General features: G+C 43.2%; 2 protein-coding genes across 3 annotated transcripts in view; both read right to left on the reverse strand.

The window, feature by feature from the left end:
- LOC126936198 (protein NPAT) overlaps positions 1–24373 on the reverse strand; it is a 64872-nt gene extending 40499 nt beyond the window's left edge. The window contains exon 1 of one of the 2 annotated variants that reach the window (XM_050758684.1): positions 24179–24373. In XM_050758684.1, the coding sequence (XP_050614641.1) occupies positions 24179–24215 (37 nt within the window). In that variant the 5' untranslated portion in view covers positions 24216–24373. The remainder of the gene's footprint in view (positions 1–24178) is intronic. The other variant, XM_050758685.1, reaches the window with a different exon arrangement.
- Positions 1–24389, reverse strand: part of POGLUT3 (protein O-glucosyltransferase 3) — a 603612-nt gene that overhangs the window by 322242 nt on the left and 256981 nt on the right. The window lies entirely within an intron of this gene.

Here is a 24389-nt window from a genome sequence, read left to right on the forward strand (position 1 = left end):
TCTCACCAAATAGAAAATATGAATAAAGAAATAATACAGTTGATAAGAGCAGGAGACAAACTCCCAAGCAGACAGGGGTAGGGTACCCGGTGAAACCTGACAACCTTCAAGCCAAAGACAGCCTGAAGCCTGAAAACTGGACTGCCAGTTCTGTGTAGAGTCCATGACCAGAATGCGAACTTCCTCGATGCCTTTTAGCCAATCAAATGGTGCTTTTTCCAGGTTCACCTATGGAGCAATCAGCCTGCACTCTCCCATTCTGAGCCCATAAAAACCTCAGACTCAGCCACACATGGGGACTACCCGCCTTTGGAATCCCCTCTCACATGGAGGTCTACTCATGTCGGGTCCTCTCTCGTGTCGAGAGCTGTTGCCTTGCTCTCTCTCCATTGTCCGCATAATCTCATTCTTCTTACACGCAGGACAAGATCCCAGAACCTGCTGAACGGTGGGTATGAAAGGAACTCTAACACTGTAGCCCTCCAGTCCTCTGCCGGCACTGGGCAGCTACCCGATAGAAAGCAGCAGTGGGGCTGGGCCAGCCCAGGAACCGCAGACTGAAGCAGGGTAGGGGGATGGAACGAGCTGTAACACAAACAAGCTGAAACATGCGTTCCCCTGCCACCTCCGTTTGCCATGCTGTGGGCAGGGGGAAGGAGAGAGAGTTGTAATGGTCCTTGGGGACTCCCTGGGCAACAGCTGGGGCTCTGTGGTTGTTGGTATCTCCAAGTTTTTGGGTCCCGCTATGTCACCCTCATCCAGATGCCGGCTCCCAAGGTAGAAGACAATCATGGCACAATTGGACCAGTTGTGGGCTGAATGCAGAGCTGCAGTGGGCATGGAATCCGGGCCAGAAGCAGTCTGCTGGGTCGAGTGGGCAGAGGGCCCAGCAGTGAGCCTAGAGGTGAGTGAGGCCCAGACAGGTGTGCCACAGGACACGGAGATGCTTCCAGCACAGTGGCAATGAATGAATCCTGTGTCATTTCTGGAGGCTTGTCTGGGATCTGTGGAAGGGTAAGAGTGGACCTCTTACACTTTCATTTCTGAGGCTTCTTGCCTTCACATTTTTTTTCCAAAAATGGATGAAGCACTGGACCTCTGTCAGCCAGTTAAGAGCGAATGGCACAGTTGCAAAGGACAGGCTTGCTGGGGAAGACTTTGCCAAGCCTCTGCCATCACCCTCAGGTACTGGGAATGTTGGCTTTGTTTCAATCCAGTCTGCCTTCACAGAGGTCTAGCCATTGCATAGGGTCAGAATAAGTTGCCTCCGGCAACTGAAGGCATCTGGCTGAGGCTACACCTCAGTGTTACCTGAAGGCTCCTGGACTGGCCTCAATCCCCAAGAGCCCGTTCGGGTGTCAGTCAAGACCTCCAGTCTTTCCTATAGCATTTTCTTTCTCTCTTTCCTGGCTCCTATCTCGTCTTCATATACAACATTAAGGGTGTTGTTGCAAACCACAGTGACAATATTACTGAGTGGAATGAGCATTTTGCTTAGTCATCAGCAGTGTAATTCAGAACAACTTGGTTTTTGTCTGTTCTTAGAAGAAGGATGTAATGATTGAGAGTTTTCTTTCCCCTGTTGAAGGAACCCATTTGCATCGGGCAAGAGGCTATTTCCCTCAGGCAACTTCCCTTCCCTGCATTTAAGTTGTTCCTGCCCTCCCCTCCCCCGCCCCAACCGTGTCAGGAGTCAGCATAGTCCTGTGACTACAGGGAGCTTTGCTGTGTAAGGGACTGATTTTTTTTCCCTCTTGGGAGGCAACTTATTAGGCCAGTCCTCCCTTCCTTTCTTAGTATGACTGTTAGGGATGTCTCAGGAAAGCCTTTAACCTGATGTTTTTCGCAACCCCTTAGTTATAGTTGAGGTGACCTTTTGTTTATCCATGACTTTTAAATCATGCCTGGAAGCTCAACTCCTCTGCTAGGCAGGGCTATTTTAGCTGGTATGGGACCCACCATCCTTATGGCTCCAGGACAGACTCTTTGTCTCACCTTAGTGCAGACTGATATTAATTAACCCAGAAGTCTGGGCAACTCAAAGGAAAATTGGTGCAGCCATAATTGCCATACTGGTCTGGGTCCACCTTAAGGATCCCACCTTCTCTAACCAGAGACAATATCCCCTAAAACCAGAAGTTAGGAAAGGGCTAGAAGCCATCACTGATAACTCAAGGATGCAGGGCTTCCTTACACCCTGCAACGGCTCTTGTAATACTCTAATATTGGATTTACAAAAACGCAATAAAGGAAGGAGACTGGTCCAAGACCTCTGCCTCATTAATGAGGATGTGGTTCCAATCCATATGGTGGTTCCCAATCCCTATACCCTAACTCAAATACTTGGGAGAACTAAATGGTTCACAGTCCTGAACCTAAAGGACATCTTTTTTCTGCATACCATTACACCCCAACTGCCAGTATTTGTTTGCATTCAAGGATCCATCCAACCAGACTACATAGCTAATCTGGATGGTGTTACCACAGAGATTCTAAGACAGCCCCCAGCTGTTTGGGCAGGTGTTGTCAAAAGATCTGAGTTCCTTTATCCTCAGGTTTACAATATGTAGATGATGATATTCTCCTTTGCGCTCCAATTAAGGAAGTCTCAGGACGAGCGTAAGGCTTGTCTTAATTTTCTGGCTAACAGAGGATATAAGGTCTCAAAATCTAAGGCTCAGCTCTATCAGACTTCAGTGAAGTACCTAGGTCTAGTCTTGTCAGAGGGGACCAGCGAACTACGTGAAGAAAGGATTAAGTCCATCTCCTCTTTTCCTCTCCCCAAAACCCTCAAGTAACTGAGAGGATTCTTGGGGATTACAGGACTATGGATACCCAGGTATGGTGAAATAGTTTGTCCCTTATATCACACAATAAAGGAGACTCAGGTGACTAAGACTCACTCCCTAATTTGGGAACCAGAGGCTAAAAGGACCTTTGACCAACTGAAACAAGCCTTGCTTGAGGCACCAGCCCTTAGTCTTCCCATAGGGAAGACATTCAATCTTTACGTATCAGAAAGGAAGAGAATGGCCCAGGAAGTTCCAACTCAGGCCCAAGATCCAGCCCAGAAACCTGTAGGTTACCTAAGCAAGGAGCTTAATTTAGTAGCTAAAGGATGGCCAGTCTGCCTCCGGGCAGTCACAGCACTAACCTTGTCAGTACCAGAGGCCACTAAGGTAACCATGGGGTACAACGTAACCATTTATACCCCATATAATATGGCAGGACTGCTGTCTTCTAAGGGGAGGCTCTGGGTAGAGGACAATCGTCTCCTCAAATATTAAGCAGTGCTATTAGAGAGATCTGCAGCCCAGTTAAGAACCTGTCCCTCCCTAAACCCAGCAACTTTCCTCCCAGGGAAAGCTGGGAGCTTGAACATGACTGCGAACAGATAGTGAGGGGAAACCTATGTGGCCAGAGAGGACCTCGAAGAAACTCCCTTAGAGAACCCAGACTGGATTCTCTTCACAGATGGAAGTTCTTTTGTGGAATAAGGGATCAATAAAGCAGGATATGCAACAGTCACCCTAAATGATATTATTGACAGCATGCCTCTCTCCTCAGACACAAGTGATCAACTAGCTGAGGTAACTGCCCTCACGAGGGTGAATTAAGCAAACAGAAAGCAGTTAACATTTATACTCATTCTGCGTATACTTTCCTAGTCCTCCCTGCCCATGCCACTATCTGGAAAGAAAGGGACTTCCTCACAGCTAATAGGTCTCTCATACCACCAGGAAATTAAGAGATCATTATCCTCAGTTTTCCTTCCATGGGAAGTGGTAATAATACATTGTAAAGGCCACTAAAAGCGAACAGATGAAATAGCTGAGGAACTAAGTTGGCAGACTGAGCAGCTAAATTGGCAGCAAGAGGGCCCCAGATTTCTGATCCACTTGAGGCCCCTCTGATCTGGGAGGGCTCCAAGAGAAATAAAACCTCAATATTCTCCTGCAGAAATAGAATGGGCCACCTCTCAGGGACACACCTTTTGGCCTTCGGGATGGCTAAAATCAGAGGACAGCAAACTTTATATACCAGCTACCGGCCAGGTAGTTCTTAAAAGTTCTTAAAATCCTTCAGCAAGCCCTCCACCTAGGTAAGCATAAAACCTATCAATTGGCCCAAATGTTTTCAGGTAAAAATCTGCTAAAAATGGTCAAACCGGTCACTAATGCTTGTGAGACTTGCCTTAGAAGTACTAGAAATACTTGTTAGTATTAGAAGTAATCCCCTCAAGCAACATCTTCTCCCTTCCGGAACCCAAATAATGGGAGGTTACCCAGGGAAAGACTGGCAGACAGATTTCACCTCATGCGGAAGACAAGAGGCATCCAATACCTCCTAGTGTGGGTAGATATCTTCACTAACTGAGTAGAAGCATTTCCATGTTGGACAGAGAAAGCTTCTGAGGTGATAAAAGTACTAATTAATGATGTAATTCCTTGCTTTAGACTTCCTAAACACCTCCAGAGTAATAATGGCCCTTCCGTCAAGGCAGCTGTCACCCAGGGGGTCTCAAAGGCAGTAGGCATACAATACTATCTTCATTGTGCTTGGAGACCACAATCTTCAGGAAAAGTAGAAAAGACAAATGACATTATCAAAAGGTACCACAGAAAACTGTCTTGAGAGACTCATCTGCCCTGGATTACCCTTCTTCCCATAGCCCTACTACATGTTAGAAACACCCCTACAAAGCTGGGTTTAATTCTCTTCGAAATGATATACAGATGACCTTTTCTCACCAATGATTTCTTACTAGACCAAGAAACCTCTGATTAGATTACATGTATAACATCTTTGGCCCACTTCCAATAGGAACTGAAACAACTGTCAGAAGCCCAATTCTGGGAACTAGGGCCATCTCTATTCAACCCAGGGGGCACAGTACTGGGTAAAGGCACTTCCTATCCTCTCTCCCTCTCTAGGTCCGCACTGGGAGAGACCTTACACCATACTCCTTTCTACTCCTACGCCAGTAAATGTCACCGGAAAAGATTCTTAGATTCATTATATATATATTCATTATATCTACACATCTATATGTATCTTAGATTCATATACGTATATATACACACATATATATTCATTATATATGAATATTCATTATATGAATATATATGTGTGTATATATATACATTAGATTCATTATATATATTCATTATATGAGTAAAGGCCTAGGAAAACTGACGGAATTACCTCTGTTGACCCAGAACAGTACCCGAAGTACCACTGTGAAAAAAATCAGAGACCTCAAGCTAAATATGACAAAAGGTTAAGTGTCATTAACCTATCATGGACATCCTCTTTATAGTCTCTCCTATGCTTGCTCTTCTCACCCTAGTTCTGTTCCCCACAAGGCATCTTTGCCAAGGATCCCTTAATCCTGAACTCCCAAGGGATTATATACTCCCCTAAAAAGGTATTTTTCTTCTAAAGTTTAACTGCCCCCATACAAGATTTAATTTCTTTCACCAGGGTGAAACAGCCCTTGCCATAACATTGTTTCAGCATGTTTAGTCTATTTTGCTCCTTATTTCTGTTATTTTGGGACTACATTTCTCTCTTCCAGCTCCTTTTTGTATAATATACTATTTGGTCCATATATATTTAACCTCCTTGTAAAATTTGTTTCTTCTCAATTAGAGATCATCAAACTCCATATGGTCGTGCCAATGGAGCCTCAGACGATGGCTCCCTTTTACTAGGAACTCTTAGATAGGCCTCTGAGAGAGATCGGACTGCCATTTTTGCAAAACGGCACCCCTGTCAACAGAAAGCAGCAATTGTGGTCATTGTCCTTATCCTAATGGCAGTTAGACATATTCTTCAGAGGGAGGATTGATAGCAGCAAGAGACAAATTCCCAGGCAGACAGGGGCAGGTACATGGTGAAACCCAAAACTCAAGTCAAAGACAGCCTGAAACCTGAAAACTGGATGCCAGTTCCAGGCAGAGTCCACAACTAGAATGAGAACTTCCTTGATGCCTAAGGCCAATCCAATTATGCTTTTTCCAGGCCTGACCATAGACCATTCAACATGCACTCCCACATTCTGAGCCCATAAAAATGCCAGACTCAGCCACATGTGGGGGCTACCTACCTCTGGGCCCCCTATCACACAGAGGGTTATCCACTTTGGGTCCCCTCTCATGTTGAGAGCTGTTCTGTTGCTCAACAAAAACCGTTTTCCACTTTGCTCAGTCTCTCATGTCTGTGTAACCTCACTCTTCTTGGACATGGGACAAGACCCCGGAACCTGCCGGTGGGAAAGGGGCTGTAACATTGTAGCCCTCACTGCCTTTGCCAGGACTGGACAGCCGCCCCACATGACAGGAAGCAGTGGCAGGGTCAAGCAGGCCCAGGAGCCACAAGCCAGAGCAGGGCAGTGGGACTGAACGAGCTATAACACAAATGAGCTGAAACACAGCCCCCTATCATTCGCTGCCTTGTGGATGGCACGAAGGAGACAGAGTTGTAACAGTCCTTTGATCTGAGGAATGGAAACAAATCCAGAATGATGAAAAGTGAACAGAGCCTCAGAAACCTAAGGGACATCATCAAGTGTACCAACATAAGCATAATGGAAATCCTAGAACGATAGAAATGCCAGAAAGAATATTTGAAGAATTTCCAAAAATGTGCAAATTTGAGAAAAAACTTAATCTACACATGAAGGTAGCTCCACAGTCTCCAAGTAGGATAAACTAAGTGATCCATACCTAGACCATAATAAAACTAAAAATATGAAGACAAACAAAATCGTGAAAGCAGCGAGAAACAACTCAACACATAACAAGGGTTTCTAAGACTCACAGCTGATTTCTCATCAGAAACCAGAAGTAGTGAGATGATATTCAAAGACCTGATGTTTACTTTGATTGTTGAAGATAAAAGATAAAAAACTGATAGCAAAAAAAGGTCAACCAAGAATTTTTTTTTCTTTTTGAGACAGGGTCTCTGTTGCCCAGGCTGAAGAGCAGTGGCACCATTATAGCTCACTGTAGCTTTGAATGCTGGGGCTCAAGCGATACTCCCACCTCAGTCTCCTGGGATAACAGGAACTCACAACTATGCCTGGCTAATTAAGAGAAAAAAATTTTTAATAGAGATGGTGTCTCAGTGTACGTTGCCTAGGTAGGTCTTGAACTCCTAGCCTCAAGCAATCCTCCCAACTTGGCCCCCACAAAGTGCTAGGATTACAGGAGTAAGCCACCACATCCAGCCTCAAGGAAGAATTCTATATCTAGCAAGACTCCAAATTAAAACTTAAAAATTATATGTTATCAGATAAACAACTAAAAGAATTAGTTGCTAGCAGATTTTCCCTGTAAGAAATACTAAAGGGGGACTCCTTCAGGCTAAAATGAGATGATATTGGAGAGTAACTTGATAACAACATAATATAAAGCAGTATAGGCTAGGTGCAGTGGCTCATGCCTGTAATCCCAGCACTTTGGGAAGTTCAGGCGGGTGGATCACTTGAGGCCAGGAGTTTGAGGCCAACATAGCAAAATCCCATCTCTACTAAAAATACAAAAAAATTAGCCAGGCGTGGTGGGACTCGCCTGTAATCTCAGCTACTTGGGAAGCTGAGGCATGAGAACCTCTTGAACTGGGGAGGCAGAGGCTGCAGTGAGGCGAGATCATGCCACTGCATTCCAGCCTGGGCGACAGAGCGAGACTGTCTCAAAAATAAATACATACGTAAATAAATAAAAATAAAAGAGTATAAGCATTTGTTGTATGTAAACTTTCTTCCCCATCTCTGCTTAAAAAGATAACTGTACACAACAATATGGGCATACAATGTATGAAGGTGTAATTTATATGACCTTAAAAACATGATCCAACTATATGCTGTTGTTACAGGATCCTCAGGGTGTCGCTTTTCCAGTTTGAAACTTCTGCAGCTGGTGGTGCCTTTGCCTGAGTTTTGCTAGGGCCTGCTGGGCTTGTTCCACTCACTTGGCCCAACAGGCTGTGTTCAGCTCATGCTACTGGGCCTAATCCCATGCCTGCTAGGGGTGAGCCAGGCATGAAGCAGTGAGGGGGTGTATGAGTGAGCGTGGGGTCCAGCCACTGAGCATAGCCAGGCATGCTGGATACAGTGGGCGGGCACATCCAGGAAATAGCTCCCTGTGAGGTTGCATCTGGATCAGGCACACCACTGTGGCTTCCACTGTGGGCACTGGGGAACGTAGTGGCACCCTGAAGCTTGGAGACATCAGGAACCCCAGAGCCCCAAAGAGGGTGTCACAGCCCGGGTTTGGGGAGCTCTTAGGTCTGGGCTCCCCAAAGGGCCTCAGCTCTTCTTTCCTTCTCATTGTCTGCAATGTGGTGAGCGAGGGGGCATGTTTCAGCCCTGTTTGTTTTACAGATCTTTCAGTCCCACCTTTCAGTGGGTCCCACATTATTATCCTGCGTCCAGAAAGAATGAGGTTCACGGTCAACTGGAAGGTGAGCAAGGCAGACAGGAGCTTTACTGAGTGACAGAACAGTCCTCAGGAGACCCACAGTGGTTAGCTCCTTTCCGTAGGCAGGTCATCCTGACGAGTGTCCAGCTCTCATCAGAGAGGAGACCCGCAGTGGGAAGCTCCTTTCTGCAGGCAGGTCATCCTGACGAGTGTCCAGCTCTCAACAGAGAGGAGACCCGCAGTGGGAAGCTCCTTCCCGCAGTGCCTTTCTGTATAGGCAGGTCATCCTGACGAGTGTGGAGAGGAGACCCACAGCTCTTCCCGCAGTGCCTTTCTGTATAGGCACATCCTGAGAGGAGCTCTCAACAGAGAGGAGACCCGCAGTGGGAAGCTCCTTTCTGCAGGCAGGTCATCCTGACGAGTGTCTAACCCTCAGTGGAGAAGAGACCCGAGAGCTCCTCCCGCAGTGTGGGTAGCTCCTGTTCTGCAGGGCAGCTCCTTCCCGCAGTTGTCATCCAATCAAAGTGACCAGTTAACCCTCTCAGGTTGTCCCAATAAGTGACCAGTTCTCAGTGGAGAGGAGACGCATAGTGAGTAGTTCCTTCTCACAGCTGGTAGTCCCAACATCTCTGTGAGTCTGGTTGAGTCTGGGGTTTTTACAGGCCTCATATGGAAGGAAGTATGTGCTGATGGGTCCATGGGCAGCCACGGGTGGGCCCAGAAAAAGCACCATAAATTCTCACTCTGGGCATTGGATCTGCAGTCTGCCCTCCAGGCTTTAGATGTTTCTGGCTTGAAGGTGTAGCTTCACCGGGGACCCACCCCTTTCCGCCTAGGTGACCATCTGCCTTCTGCCACCATCAACCTGACATCTAAGGTGCTCACAGTGCTTAGGCTGTTCATGCCAAGGGGCAGGTCCATGCCGAACTGCCTTCAGCCTCACCCTCGGCCTCCCTCACATGCTCATCAGAGCTGAAAGTACGGAGGGGGACCAAGGCAGCATGAGGCTGGTGTGTTGGTGCTGTCCCTAGTGTGCACACACCCGGCCAGGTCCTGACAGCAGCAGGCTCAGCCTCAACTTTACTCTGAAATCGGAGTGGACACTGGGAGCGGGGAGAGGCCAGACAGTGGGAGTAGGCACTTCCAAGCCTGCGGGGAAAGGGGGGCTTCCTGGGCCCCCGAGAGTGCAGGGATGCCTGCTCCACAGCTGCAGCTGCACCTGGGAGGGCAGGGCTCCTGCCCATCCAACCTGGAACGGGACAGGGCACCCATCTGTTTCCAGCTCCCGCTGCTGTGTGGAGCACACAGCCCTGGCCACACCTCCAGCGCTGCAGCCGGCGTCTTGGCACCAGCTGCTCCAGACTGATTCAAAGACACAAACAGGGTGAAAGTAAAAGGATAGTAAAGATTACTGGATTATACCATCCAGTAATCAAGTAAGACTTAAAGTTGTTATATTAATACAAGTTGAGTATCCCTTATCTGAAATGCTTGGGACCAGAAGTGTTTCAGATTTTGGAACATTTGCATTATACTTAAGTTGAGCACTGATAATCTGAAAATCTGAAATGCTCCAATGAACATTTCCCTTGAGGGTCATGTTGGTATTCAAACAGTTTTGGTTTTGAAGCATTTTGAATTTTTGAATTAGGGATACTCAACCTGTATCAAAGTAGATATTAAGACAAATATTGTTACTAGAGACAAAGATAACGACAAAAAAGGTCAATCCACAAAAAGATAACAATGGCTGAGGCGGCAGAATCGCTTGAGCCTCGGAGTTCAAGACTATCCTGGGAAACCTAGTGAGAACCCACCTCTATGGTTTTTAAAAATCAGCTGGACTTGGTGGTGTGCACCTGTAGTTCCAGCTGCTCTAGAGGTGGAGGTGGGAGGACAGCTTAAGCCCAGGAGGTCAAGGCTGCAGTGAGCCATGACTGCACCACTGTACTCCAGCCTGGGCAACCGGGTGAGACCCTGTCTTCAAAAAAAAAAAAAAGAGAAATAACACTTACAAACACAAATACACCTAACTGAGCCCAAAGTATGAAGCAAACTCATGGACGGGAAGGGAGAAACAGATAATTCAACAATAAAAGTTGAAGGTTTCTATACCACACTTTCAGTAATACATAGAACAACTAGGCAGAAGATTAATAAACAGAAAATTTAAACTGTAAAGCAACTAGACCTACCAGATATCTATAGAACACTCCAGTAAAAAACAGCATAATACGTATTTTTCTCAACTGTAAATGGAACATTTTCCAGGGCCAACCATATATTAGGATATGAAATAAGTGTCAATAAATTTATGAGATGCAACTAAAGCAGTGCACACTGGAAAATTTACAGCTATAAACACTAGTGTTTAAAAAAGAGATGCCAGGTACGGTGGCTCACGTCTGTAATCCCAGCACTTTGGGAGGCTGAGGCAGGAAGATCACCTGAGATCAGGAGGTTCGAGACGAGCCTGGCCAACATGGTAAACTCTGTCTCTACTAACAATATAAAAAATTAACTAGGTGTGGTGGCAGGCGCCTGTAATCCCAGATACTCAGGAGACTGAGGCAGGAGAATTGGGTGATCCTGAGAGGTAGAGGCTGCAGTGAGCTGAGACCGTGCCACTGCACTCCAGCCTGGGTGACAGGGCAAGACTCCATGTCAAAAATAAATAAAATAAATAAATAAAATATAAGCCAAGCATGGTGGCATACACCTATAATCCAAGCTATTTGGCAGGCTGAGGCAGGAGGGTACCATGAGGTGAGGAGTTCAAGAGCCTGTGTCTAAAAAAGTCTCTTTAAATTAGGTAAGTGTGCTGGCATATGCCTATAGTCCCAGTAGTTCAGTTCAAGGTTGTAGTGAACTATGATCGTGCCACTGCATTATAGCACGGCGACAGACTGAGATCTTGTCTCAAAACAAACAAACAAACAAAAATTTTAAAATTTAAAATCAATAACCACATTGGGCCAGGCGCGGTGGCTCACGCCTGTAATCCCAGCACTTTGGGAGGCCAAGGCAGGTGGATCACGAGGTCAGGAGATCGAGACCATCCGGGCTAACACGGTGAAACCCTGTTTCTACTAAAAATACAAAAAATTAGCTGGGTGTGGTGGCAGGCGCCTGTAGTGCCAGGTACTCGGGAGGCTGAGGCAGGAGAATGGCATGAACCTGGGAGGCGGAGCTTGCAGTGAGCGGAGATCACGCCACTGTACTCCAGCCTGGGTGACAGAGTGAGACTCCATCTCAAAAAAAAAAAAAAAAAAAAATTCAATAACTGCATCATCTACCTTAAGAAACTAGAAAAAGAGCAAAGCAGAAGGAAATAAGCAGAGTATAAATAAATGAAACAAATAAAAATAGAGAAAAATGAATAAAAACAAAAGCTAGTTCTCTGAAAAGGTCAACAATGTTGACAATTCTGTAGCTAGACCAACCAAAAAAAAAAAGAGAATACTCAAATTATACTAGATCAGAAAAGTAAGACGGGATATTACTATCAGTATTATAGAAATAAATGGGAATGTAAAGGAATAGTGTAAACAGTTGTTATCTCAACAATTTAGAGAACCTAAAAGAAATGGGTAATTCTTAGAAAGACCCTCATCTAGTTTAGATGTTGCTCCTGCTAAATCTCACCTTGAATTGTAATCCCCAATGTTGGAGGTGGAGCCTGGTGGGAGGTGTTTTGGTCACAGGGGCAGATTCCTCATGCCTTGGTGCTATCCTTGAGATAGTGAGTTCTCACAAGACCTGGTCATTTAAAAGTGTGTGACACCTCTTTCTCTCTTGCTCTCACTCTTGCCATGTGAGAGGCCAGCTTCTCCCTTCACCTTCTGCCATGACTGTTAAGCTTCCCAAGGCCTCCAGAAGGCAAGCAGATGCCAGCACCATGCTTCCTGCAAAACCTAAAGAACTGTGAGCCAATTAAATCTCTTTTCTTTATAAGTTACCCACTCTCAGGTATTTCTTCATAGAAACACAAGAACAGACTAATAGACCCAAACTACGAGGACTCAAGAAACAGAAAATCTGAATAGATCTATAACAAGTACAGAAACGGAATTTGTAATAAAGAAACTTCTCACAAGGAAAAGCCCAGCTGGAATCAAATGCCCTCACTGGTGAATTCTACAAAACACAGAATGAAACACCAATCCTTTACAAACTCTTTTTGAAATCGTAGGAGAGGACTTCTCAACTCATTCTTTTAGACCAATATTACTGATACCAAAACCAGAGAAAGACATCACAAAACTACACGCCGATATTCCTTATGAAAGTGGACACAGGGGCCAGGGTCAGTGGCTCATGCCTATAATCCCAGCACTTTGGGAGGCCGAGGCAGGCGGATCACGAGATCAGGAGATCGAGACTATCCTGGCCAACATGGTAAAAACCCATCTCTACTACAAATACAAAAATTAGCTGGGTCTGGTGGGGTGTGCCTGTAATCCCAACTACTTGGGAGGCTGGGACAGGAGAATTGCTTGAACCAGGGAGTCAGAGGTTGCAGTGAGCCGAGATCACGCCACTGCATTCCAGCTTGGCAACAGAGCAAGACTCTGTCTAAAAAAAAAAAAAAACACACACACACAAAGTGAACATAAAAGTCCTCAACAGGGTGGGCACAGTGGCTCTCACCTGTAATCCCAGCACTGTGGGAGGCCAAGGCAGGAGGACTGCTTGAGCTCGGGAGTTCCAGACCAGCCTGGGCACCATGGCAAAACACCATCTCTACAAAAAATACAAAAGTCAGCTGGGCATGGTGGTATGCACCTGTGGTCCCAGCTACTCAGGAGGCCGAAATGGGAGGATCACTTAAGCCTGGGAAGTAAAGGCTGCAGTGAGCCGTGATTGTGCCACTGCACTCCAGAATAGGTGACAGAGTGAGACCCTGTCTCCAGGAAAAAAAAAATCCTTAACAAAACACTAGCAATTCAAATCCAGCAACATATGAAAACAGTGATGCACCATGACCAAGTGGGATTTAATGCAGTAATGCAAGGTTGGTTGAATAAAAATAAATCAGTGTAATATACTATATTCACAGCGTAAAACACAAAAGTCACATTATCATGGAAAAAGAGCAACTGAACAAAATCCAACCAATCTGGACAATATAGTGAGACCCCCATCTCTACAAAAAATTAAAAATTTAGCTGGGCATGGTGGCACATGCCTATAGTTCCAGTTACTTGGGAGGGTGAGGTAGAAGGATAGTTTTAGCCTGGGAGGCTGAGGCTGCAGTGGACCATAATCATGCCACTGTAGTCCAGCCTGGATGATAGAGTAAGAATGTGTTTCAAAAGCAAAACAAAACAAAACACTACCAAAGAAACCAAAAAAGACAAATTCCAACACCCTTTCATGATAAAAACACTAGAAATAAAAGGAAATTTCCTCAACCTGATAGAGGTATCTTAAAAAAAAAAAAAAAAAAAGCCAAGTAACATCATCTTCAGTGGTTTAAAATTCAAAGCTTTCCCCATAAGATCAGGGAAAAGGTAAGAATGTCTGTTCTTGTCATTTCTATTCAACATCGCATATATCCTCTAGCCAGGGCAATTAGGAAAAAACTTGAAATAAAAAGCATCCAGGATGGGTGCAGTGGCTCACACTTGTAATTCCAGCAATTTGGGAGGCCAAGGTGGGCAGATCACCTGAGGTCAGGAGTTCCGGACCAGACTGCCCAACATGGTGAAACCCTGTCTCTACTAAAAATATAAAAATTAACCAGCGTGGTGTCGCATGCCTGTAATGCCAACTACTCAGGAGGCAGAAGCAGGAGAATCGCTTGAATCTGGGAGGCAGAGGTTGCAGCGAGCTGAGACAGTGCCACTCCACTCCAGCCTGGGCAACAGAGCAAGACTCCATCTCAAAAAAAAAAAAAAAAAAAAAAAAGAGCATCCAGATTGGAAAGGAAAAAGTCAGATTACCCCTATTTGCAGATGACATGTCTTATATAGAAAATCCTAGGGAAGCCATAAAAAAAAGTATTAGAGGCTGGGCACCATGGCTTGTGCCTATAATCCCAGCACTTTGGGAGGCCAAGGCAGGCAGATTGCCTGAGGTCAGGAGTTCAAGACCAGTCTGGGCAACATGGTGAAACCCCGTCTCTACTAAAAATACAAAAAAATGAGTCGGGTATGGTGTCGTCCACCTTAATCCCAGCTACTACAGAGGCTGAGGCAGGGGAATCACTTTAACCAGAGAGGTGGAGGTTGCAATGACCCGAGATGGTGCCACCTCACTCCAGTCTGGGCAACAGAGCGAGACTCTGTTTCAAAAAAGAGAAGAAACCTCCCTAGGCCAGGCATGGTGGCTCATGCCTGTAATCCAGCACTTTGGGAGCCCGAGGCCGGCAAATCACCTGAGGTCGGGAGTTCAAGACCAGCCTGACCAACACGGAGAAACCCTGGCTCTACTAAAAATACAAAATTAGCTGGGCAAGGTGACGCATGCCTGTAATCCCAGCTACTCCGGAGGCCGAGGCAGGAGAATCACTTGAACCCGGGAAGCAGAGGTTGTGGTGAGTCGAGATTGAGCCATTACACTCCAGCCTGGGCAACAAGAGCTAAACTCTGTCTCAAAAACAAAACAAAACAAAACAAAAACTATTAGAGCTAATAAATGACTTCAACAAGGTTGCAGAACACACAATGAATATATAAAAGTCAATCAATCGCAATGAACAACCAAAAATTAAGAGTGCAATGCTAGTTACAATAGCATCAAAAGAAATAAAATACTTAGGAATAAGTTTAACAAAAGGAAAGGACTTGCATACTAAAAACTGGAAAACATCAATGGGGGAATGTAAAGACCTACATCCATGCAAAGACCTACTGTGTTCATGGACCGAAAGGTTCAATACTGTTAAAAATTCAATACTCCCAAAATTCACCTATACATTCACCACAATTCCTATAATAATCTCAACTGCCTTTTGTGCAGAAATTGACAAACTGATCCTAAAACTCATAAGGTAATACAAGGGGGCTGGAATAGCCAAAATAATTCTTGAAAACGAAGAAAAAGTTGAAGCACTTACACTTATCTATTTCAAAACTTACTATAAAGCTACAGTAATCAAGACGATATACTGGCATGAGGTTAAGACACATAAATTAGTGGAACAAAATAAAAAATCCAGACCTTTCTTTTCTTATTTATCTAGTCAGTTCTGAAGCATAGAATCCAAACATTTATGGTCAGTTTATTTTTTTTCACAGACGGAGTCTTACTCTGTCACCCAGGCTGGAGCAGAGTGGCACAATCATAGCTCACTATAATCTTGAACTCCTGGGTTGATCCTCCCACTTCAGCCGCCCCAGTAGCTAAGACTAGAGGCATGTACCACCAAACAAATGCCCAGCTAATTACTTATTTATTGGTAGAGATGGGGTGTCTCAGTATGCTGCCCAGGCTGGTCTCGCTCTCCTGGCTTCCAGCAATTCTCCTGCCTTGGCCTCCCAAGCGTTGGGATTACAGGGTGAGCCATTACACCTGGCCTGCATTCTTCATAACAGTGTCCATTAATGAATGGACAAACAAAATATGGCATATTCATATAATGAAATATTCAGCTATAAAAAGCTACAACATGGAATAATGCTGAAAACATTATGCTATGTGAAAGTCAGACACAAAAAGCCAAACATTCTATTTTATTAATGTGCAATGTCCAGGCAAGGCAAATGTATAGATACAGAAAGTAGATTTGTGGTTGGCAGAGGACAGGAGAAGGGGGAATTGGAAGTGACTTAACAGTATAAGGATTCTCTTTGGAGTGATGGAAATATTGAAATAAGTGGTGATATCTGCACATTATGAATCCACAAATATCCTGGATTTTTATACCCTGAAAACCAACCAATTTTATATTTTGTAGTATGTGCATTGTATCTCGATGAAAAAAATATGATTCCAATTCTTTTTTTTAGTTGGAGTCCTGCTCTTGTCACCCACGCTGGAGCACAATGGTGCGATCCTGGCTCACTGCAACCTCTGCCTCCCAGGTTCAAGTGATTCTCCTGCCTCAGCCTCCCAAGTAGCTGGGATTATAGACGCCTGCCACCATGCCTGGCTAATTTTTATATTTTTAGTAGAGACAGGGTTTTGTCATGTTGGCCAGGCTGGTCTGGAACTCCTGACCTCAGGTGATTTGCCTGCCTAGGCCTCCCAAAGTGCTGGGATTACACGTGTGAACCACTGCACCCGGCCTATGATTCCAAATTTTTAACGTATCGTATGAGGTTCTACTTGCTTCATACCCTACTTTCCTCTTCAGCCTATGTTTTGCCATTCTATTGCTTCCAGCCAAACTGGTCTTTCAGTCCCACAGATACACCATTGACTGTGTTTCAAGGCCACTGTATATTCTATTTCCTTTGCTTGGGCAGCTAATCTTTTCTCAGCCTAGCTATCTTCAACTCATTCTTCACAGTTTAGTAAAATTACTCCCTATTCCCCACTACTAAATATTCCCTTACCAGGTATTACTTAATATTTATAAGTATTCCCTTACACTTTCCTTTGAAGTACACTTATCTCAGTGCTGGCATAATTGTCAATAAGTATTTGTTAGCTACTAAAACTGTAAGTGGGAACTAAATGATAGGAACGCATGTGCACATAGAGGGAAGAACACACACTGGGGCCTACTGGATGGTGAAGGGTGGGAGGCAGAGGATCAGGAAAAATAACTAATGGGTTCTAGGCTTAACACCTGGGTGATGAAATAACACGTACAACAAACCCCTATGACATAAGTTTACCTATATAACAAACCTGCACATGTACCGCTGAACTTAAAAGATAAAAAAAAGAAATTATTTCTAAGATCTCTTCCAACTTTATAAGATTCTACTCTCTTCACCTGGAACTGTATCTTTAACCAGGTCCAAAAAGTGAAAAAACTAAGAAGATGGCCTACGAAGTCATTCTACACCAAGGTTTTAAAAAGGAAAGGGCAAGAATATGGTCATCTCATTACAGGCAACGCCCTAACTGTGATTTGGGAATCAACTCACCACTCTCTACTTGTAGTGGATGAATTTGTTTTCCAACCTCTTGCTAATAAGAAGAAACAAACAAACATACACATCAAAACCCGACGCCATTGTGTTTTGGAGAAAACATTTGGATATCTGAAGAAAGCTTTATCTCAGATAACATGACTTCAATCTTTCTGTCATTGAACATCAACCCACAGATGTGAAATTAATTAGATCAAAGATACACTGCAACGTTTTCTTCCCTTTTTGTGAAAACTACAGCTGGCTGAAAAGTAATTTTTATGATGGCTGGCTTTCTGACAATTATAATATTTGGAATAGGCGAGTTAGCTGTTACTAGCTTTTTGTAAACACAAAAATTTAAAACATCTATGAACTATTAGAATCACCTTAAAATTAGGACAGTTGGAGCTTTTTCCTCATATGCTTCAAGATTTAAATTGAAGATCTCAAATATACTTCCCTTTCGTGGTGGAGTTTCAAGTACTTATCACCCTAGATGCATTCAGTCACTTGGGGACTTCTGATAGATGGTGGTATTAAAATACACTATAGATTTGCAGTAGATTTGTATCTACCTTAAAGTAGATTTGCTGTCCCCTAGACCATGCATTCTCAAAAGGAGTGATACTGCCCTAAGAGGGTGAAAATTGGTTCTGGGACAGGGAGCAATGAAGAAAATCTCCCTCCCTCTTTTTATGCATAATCACAGATATACACGATATATAAACATATACAATATATTCATGACACTAAAACATTAAAATTTCATGTGGGGAGGAGGGTCAGGGAAAAAAAAAGCCTAAGAAGGTTCCTTAAAGCTGTGTAATGAAATAAACGTTGAGAAACAATGCCCTAGACAGAATACAGCGATACAGTTAACTTTTTTCAGAAAAATACTGTCATTTGTGCTAGCGTAACCTGGAAAGGAATCATCACAGATAATTCATGGCATTTCATAAAACATTATACCTCTGTACAGCACACACGAGATGAGACTGTTAAAGGATAGATTACTTCTATAATAAGTGTTTAAGTTATAATGCATCTCAAAATAGTAACATCTAGGATACATTATCTTCTGCTCTTAAAAATATACTCAACTTTGGCAATCTTTAGTTCTCATTTTAGATTAGTCTTGATGTATTCTGGTTTAGCTGTGTCCCAAAAGTTCCAAAATAATGTAGTACACAGTTGACTACTCTCATGTTCATTGATCATCATATACCAAGTCCTCAAATACCATCATTTTGTTCAATGTTTTTGTTATATTGCTGATGAGGAAAAAAAATCAATTTCTGGCCGAGAACACTGTTATATATGGAGTTTACACATTTTCCCCATGCCTGCATGGGTTTTCTCCAGGTACACCAGTTTCTTCCCACACTCCAAAGATGTGTATGTTGTTAACTGGTGTGTCTAAATTATTACAGTGTGAGCATGAGTGAATGTATGTGGGTGTGGGAGTGCTCCCTTCAACAGAATGACATCCTGCCCAGGGTTAGTTCCTGTCTTGCACCCTAAGCTGCTGGGATAGGCTCTAGCTACCTGCAACCTTGAACTGGACTAATTGGGTAAGTAATTATCTTGTTTTTATTAATCCTTCTTAAATGTATGTATAGCTTACATTTATTTCAATGTTTAATATTAGAAGTGTTTTGGACTTTATTTACAAGTGTGGTGATATTTTTGTGACCAAAAATATGCTGAAGAAATTCTTGTATGTATCAGTTAGCCTATGGTAAAATTAGTTAGATTATATATCATTTTGCTTAAAGTTGCAGTTTTCAAGATCCTATTGAACCTATTAAACCTATTAAATTAGGCCTTACTATATATATATGATTAGTATCTGCCTACAAAATGTTTATTTATCATCATTAAGTATCTGACTATAACCAATTCTCAGTCAGGTAACGGGAAATTTAGGCACAAATTAATTCTAAATCTCAGATGTTAGATGAGTGAAAATCCAAACATGATGAAAATACAGGCCTGGCACAGTGGCTCATGGCTGTAATCCCAGCATTTGGGAGGCCAAGGCGAGCAGATCACCTGAAGTGAGGAGTTCCAGACCAGCCTGGCCAACATGGTGAAACCTCATCTCTACTAAAAATACAAAAATTAGCTGGGCGTGGTGGCGAGCGCCTGTAATCCCAGCTACTTAGGAGGCTGAGGCAGGAGAATTACTTGAACCCGGGAGGCAGAGGTCGCAGTGAGCCTAGATCTCGCTGCTGAACTCCAGCCTGGATGACAAGAGTGAAACTCCACCTCAATAAATAAATTAATAAAACAGAAAGTACAAACTAGGCACTAATCATCTCTTATCAGTATAATACAAATGGTTATCCTATAACTAATATTAGTTATTACCGTTTTTTCCTTTTATTCCTAAAAACAACTTAAGAATAAAAGAAATGTATTTTTTTTGTGTAAACTTACTGACAAAGGTGCCTGAATAGGTAAGAAAGCATGCCTGAGTTTCTTTCTTAACATAATACTATCTTCAGCCTACTTTTATTATAAGTGGAGGTGGTAATGAGTAACTAAATAAATTGAAGTGGAAACACAACTGAAAAAGAGAAGAAAGGATAAAATCCTAACTATATGAAAAGTATTTTTTCTTCCTACTTGTAGAGAGGGAAAGATAAAAAGAGAGGTTTAAAGCAAACAAGAGATAGTAAAGCACGCTATGTGAAAACATCTCCTTCACATATTCTATTTCCCTAGAAAGATTAGTAATTTAACGTCCTTTAAGCATGCAAATAATTCTTAGGAAGCCTTATCTTATGGTGCCTTATATTACTAGATCCACAAATAACAGGGACAAGGTTTCTGTCTATAAAGTTACAACTTACTTGGAGATAGAAGATATATACACAAATAACTGTGATGCAAAGCAAAAATGGTAAGAAAATAGAGCTGATTTACTTCATGAGAAGGGAGGGGCTGGAGAAACCACTACTAAGCTTGGAAATTATGTGACGTTTGAAGGTGCAGATGAGTTCTGAAGGATGGCTGGGAATCCCAAAGAAGCTGACAGAAAGCATATATGCAAGCATATTTGGGGAACATGTCCAGTTTGGATGCAGCACAAAGTTTATGAAGGGGAAGAGTTGGAGATACAACAGAAAAGACAAAACGGGTAAGGATCATGAAAAGTTTTAGACAGCAAGGAGTACATATATTATTCAATAAACAAAGGGGAGCGTCATAATTACAGCCATACTTTTGCAAATGTTTTATTAAATATCTATGTTTTGGTGATATAAAGGTGAATAGAACCAGCAGCTCTTGACCTGTTAGGGGTGTGTCAGTTCTGGTCTTGTTTGACTTCAAATATGTTCTTGACTCTTCTGTTGCTCTCGACTCTATGACATAAAGCTTGACTCTATATAGGCAATGTTCCCCAAGCTCTTCTGTCAGCCTGCTACTGACTGGGCTCAGTAAATAGGAAGCACTGGTGGGAGGCTGGAGGGCAGGAGGAAGCAGCCACATTTTCCCCCCATTCCCTTTCTGCCTCAGTAGTCTCCTCTATGACTACCATCCCCTCATCAGGCAAGTCTTCCATGTTCCACACAGTCAACTCAGCCTCTTATCATTAGCATAGTGGCTTCCTACTGTCACTAACCACTGAGATGCCTTAGTTATAAGCTGCTGGGCGTCTTAGTTTTTCTCTCACCAGTGTAACCAATTCTCTCATTAAATCTTTCCATGTTAAATACTCAGAGTGGTTTCTATTTTTTTTAATGCATACTGTCTCATACAGAAGGTAACAAATCTATTTAAGAAAACCTTTACAGATGATAATTTTGGGGACTCCCAGAACTCCTGAAGCTTGTCCATTCATCCATGACTAAGACTACTAATAAAACAAAAAAGCAAGTTTCAAATTGGGAAGATGAAAAAGTTCCAGAAACTGATGGTAGTGATGGTTGCAGAACAATATCAATACAGTTAACACTACTGATCTGTACACTAAAAACAAAAACAACAACAACAACAAACTCATTGTTTTGGGCTTTAAGAACTATACATTTTAAAATGGTGAATTTTGTTATGTATATTTTATCAAAAAAAGTAAACACACAGCTACAATAAGACATGATAAGGTTGCAACAGAAGTACAATGCTGTGGCAACATTTAAGAAAGTACTAACTGTACTTGCTGAATGAAGTTTCAGAGATCAGGTGTGACCTGAACCTTGAATGCAAATGTACTGGGAAGACAAAGAGAAGTAGAATACATATAAGAATATCCAAAGAAACTTCAATTTGTTTGGCACGTCTGTAGCATAAAGTAGATGTTAAGAAGTTGAGATCAAGCTGGAGAGGTAAGTAGGATCAGTTCCACAGATCACCTTGAATAAACGGATAAAAACTGAACTGATGGCCCAGAGGCAATAAACAACACTTTGATGTATTCTGGCCCATACATTTTGTAAAATCCCAACAAGGCAACAAAGGCTACTTAAGTGGAGTAGTGAGATGCAAAAGTCAGAGTGCAGTATCCTGAAGGATAAAAAGTAGGTGAAGAACAGCAACTAACGGAATTCTTTGTTCTTTGAATACATTTGACTTGTGAAAGGGTGACACAGAACATCAGACAGAACGTCCTGTTTGTGTCTAATGTCTACTGGGGTCTAGAAAAGTGTTTTTTTTGTGTGTGTGTAACAGTAAAAAAACCATAATTATCTCAACACTAAGGGGAGAAAACTTACTTCTCTATGTTCAGCAATTGGCAGTGTTTGGAACACATTAAGCACCCAAAGATTTGCTGGAAAAAACATTATGAAGGGGCCAATAACAAGAAGAGCTGAAGATGGGGAGGGGGTACTGATAGAAGAATCATGAGTAAATAATAAACCTGATATGAGAAAGATATACACGATATATATATATTTAAGATGTATAACGATAAATAACAAAAGTAAGAGCATTAGGCATGGGGAGGCTTTTTTTTTGTACTGTATACTCCTGCACATTTGAAATTTTTAGTAAGAACAGAATTATATCAACTTTCAGAATAAAAGGTATAGTGTGAACGCTTCAGGTAGATTTGTGACAGCAGTAAATAAAATGAATTGCAAGGACAACTATCTAGGAAGCCATGACAGAAGTCCAAACGAGAAGTAATGGCAGGCACATTGCGGGACTGGTGGCAATGAAAATGGAATGTGAATGACAAAGATTTTTAAGGTAAGAAAACCATGGCTGGCGTTTTTTGTCCATTAAATGAAAAGCAGGAAGTCAGCAGAGTAGCCGGTTTGTGGAGAAAGAATACTCACAAATTGATGCGAATTATTTCAATTAGAAAATGATACTGCTTTCTTTGGACTTTCTTAACTAGGGATGATTCTGCCCTCCAGGGGACATACTAGCAACACCTACATTTTCCCTAATCACAACTGCGTAAGGGCAGGGTGGGGAATGGGTGTCCTACTGTAATCTAGTGAATAGAAGCCAGGAATGCTGCTAAACATCCTACAATGTTTGAGCACAGGATAGCTCCCCACAATAAAGAATTATTAGGCCCAAAATGTTAACAGTACTGAGGCTGAGAAATCATGTCTAAGACTACAGTTACCGAAACTCAACTAGATTACCAAACTGCCAAAACTCAGAATTCTTAAGCAAAAGATTAACCAGATATTAACAAAACATTAGTTTAAACTTGTCATTAGTTTCTTCAAAAATGGATGGTGGAACCATTTCCGTTTAACGTTTCCTGCAAAATGTGCTTATCAAGAGCCCTGCGCAAATAACATTTTTGTGGACAGCGCTGGGCATTTAAAAGAGGCACAAGACAAATGGGTTTTCCGAACAATAAAATAATGGTAGTAATGGCTGCGAATACTACGGGAGGTTTCATCACAGATGCTTGCCATTTACTTTTAAGGACGTCGCATACGACGTCTGTAAATCACTGGCTCGGGTTTTGAGCTTTACGTGACTCTCGTCCCCTGTAGTACAATCCTCTTTATTCTTTCAAGGGACAAACAACAAAACCCGTCTCTCACTCAGACAATACACCCTGACAGACAAGTGACCCACAAACCACCCCTCCTCAAATGAAGGTAAAACTAGGGCTAGAAAACATTCAACTAATTTAAGGCAATTAACCCTCTGAAATTTTTTGCTGATCAAAGGTACAGGAATTGCTGTTTTAAAATATGCAAGTGGCATTTCACACCTCTACACTGGACGACGTATTGCGTGGAGGATGGAGAAGGAAGATCACCCTTACTCCCAAATTCGTAGTTATAAGGGCGGGTAATTAAAAGGGCGCCAGGAAGGTCTCCCTACAAAGATGGGGGGCCGGGGAAGTCCCTCTTTGCCCTATTTTGGTCCCAGCAATGAACCACGGAAAGTGCGCCCAAGGTTAAAGCACACGCAACCCGTCCGTCATGCAGACATACGCTCTTTCAGGGGTCCTAATTAACTGTGGAGGCCTGACTTTCCCTCCGAATCCGGCTCCAGGTGTTGCACCTCGAGCTTCCCCTCGGCCTTCCCCTCGCCACGCAGCCTCTGAAGAGAGAAGCATCTACATACAAAGAAGCTTAAACTGCCTAGAACCTCCGAGTGACGAAGAATCACCGCCAGTCTCAACTCGTAAGCTGGGAGGCAAAACCCTAAAGCTTCCCCACCCAGGGAAAACCTTTGGCCTCAAAGGTCCTTGTGTCCGGCATAGCCGGGTCCAATAACCCTCCTTTCCGAGCCCGCGCTTACCCAATACAAGCCGGGCTACGTCCGAGGGTAACAACATGATCAAAACCGCAGCAGGAACCACAATAAGGAACAAGACTCAGGTGAAAGCAAACACAGCGACAGCTCCTGCGCCGCATCTCCCGGTTCCAGTGGCGGTACTGAACCCGCGGCAATTTGTCCCGCCTCTTTCGCTTTACGCCAGCCAATCGCTTCTGCCAGAGAAAGAAAGGCG

Source organism: Macaca thibetana, chromosome 14 (genome assembly GCF_024542745.1).
Source record: "Macaca thibetana thibetana isolate TM-01 chromosome 14, ASM2454274v1, whole genome shotgun sequence".
Classification (NCBI taxonomy): Eukaryota; Metazoa; Chordata; class Mammalia; order Primates; family Cercopithecidae; genus Macaca; species Macaca thibetana.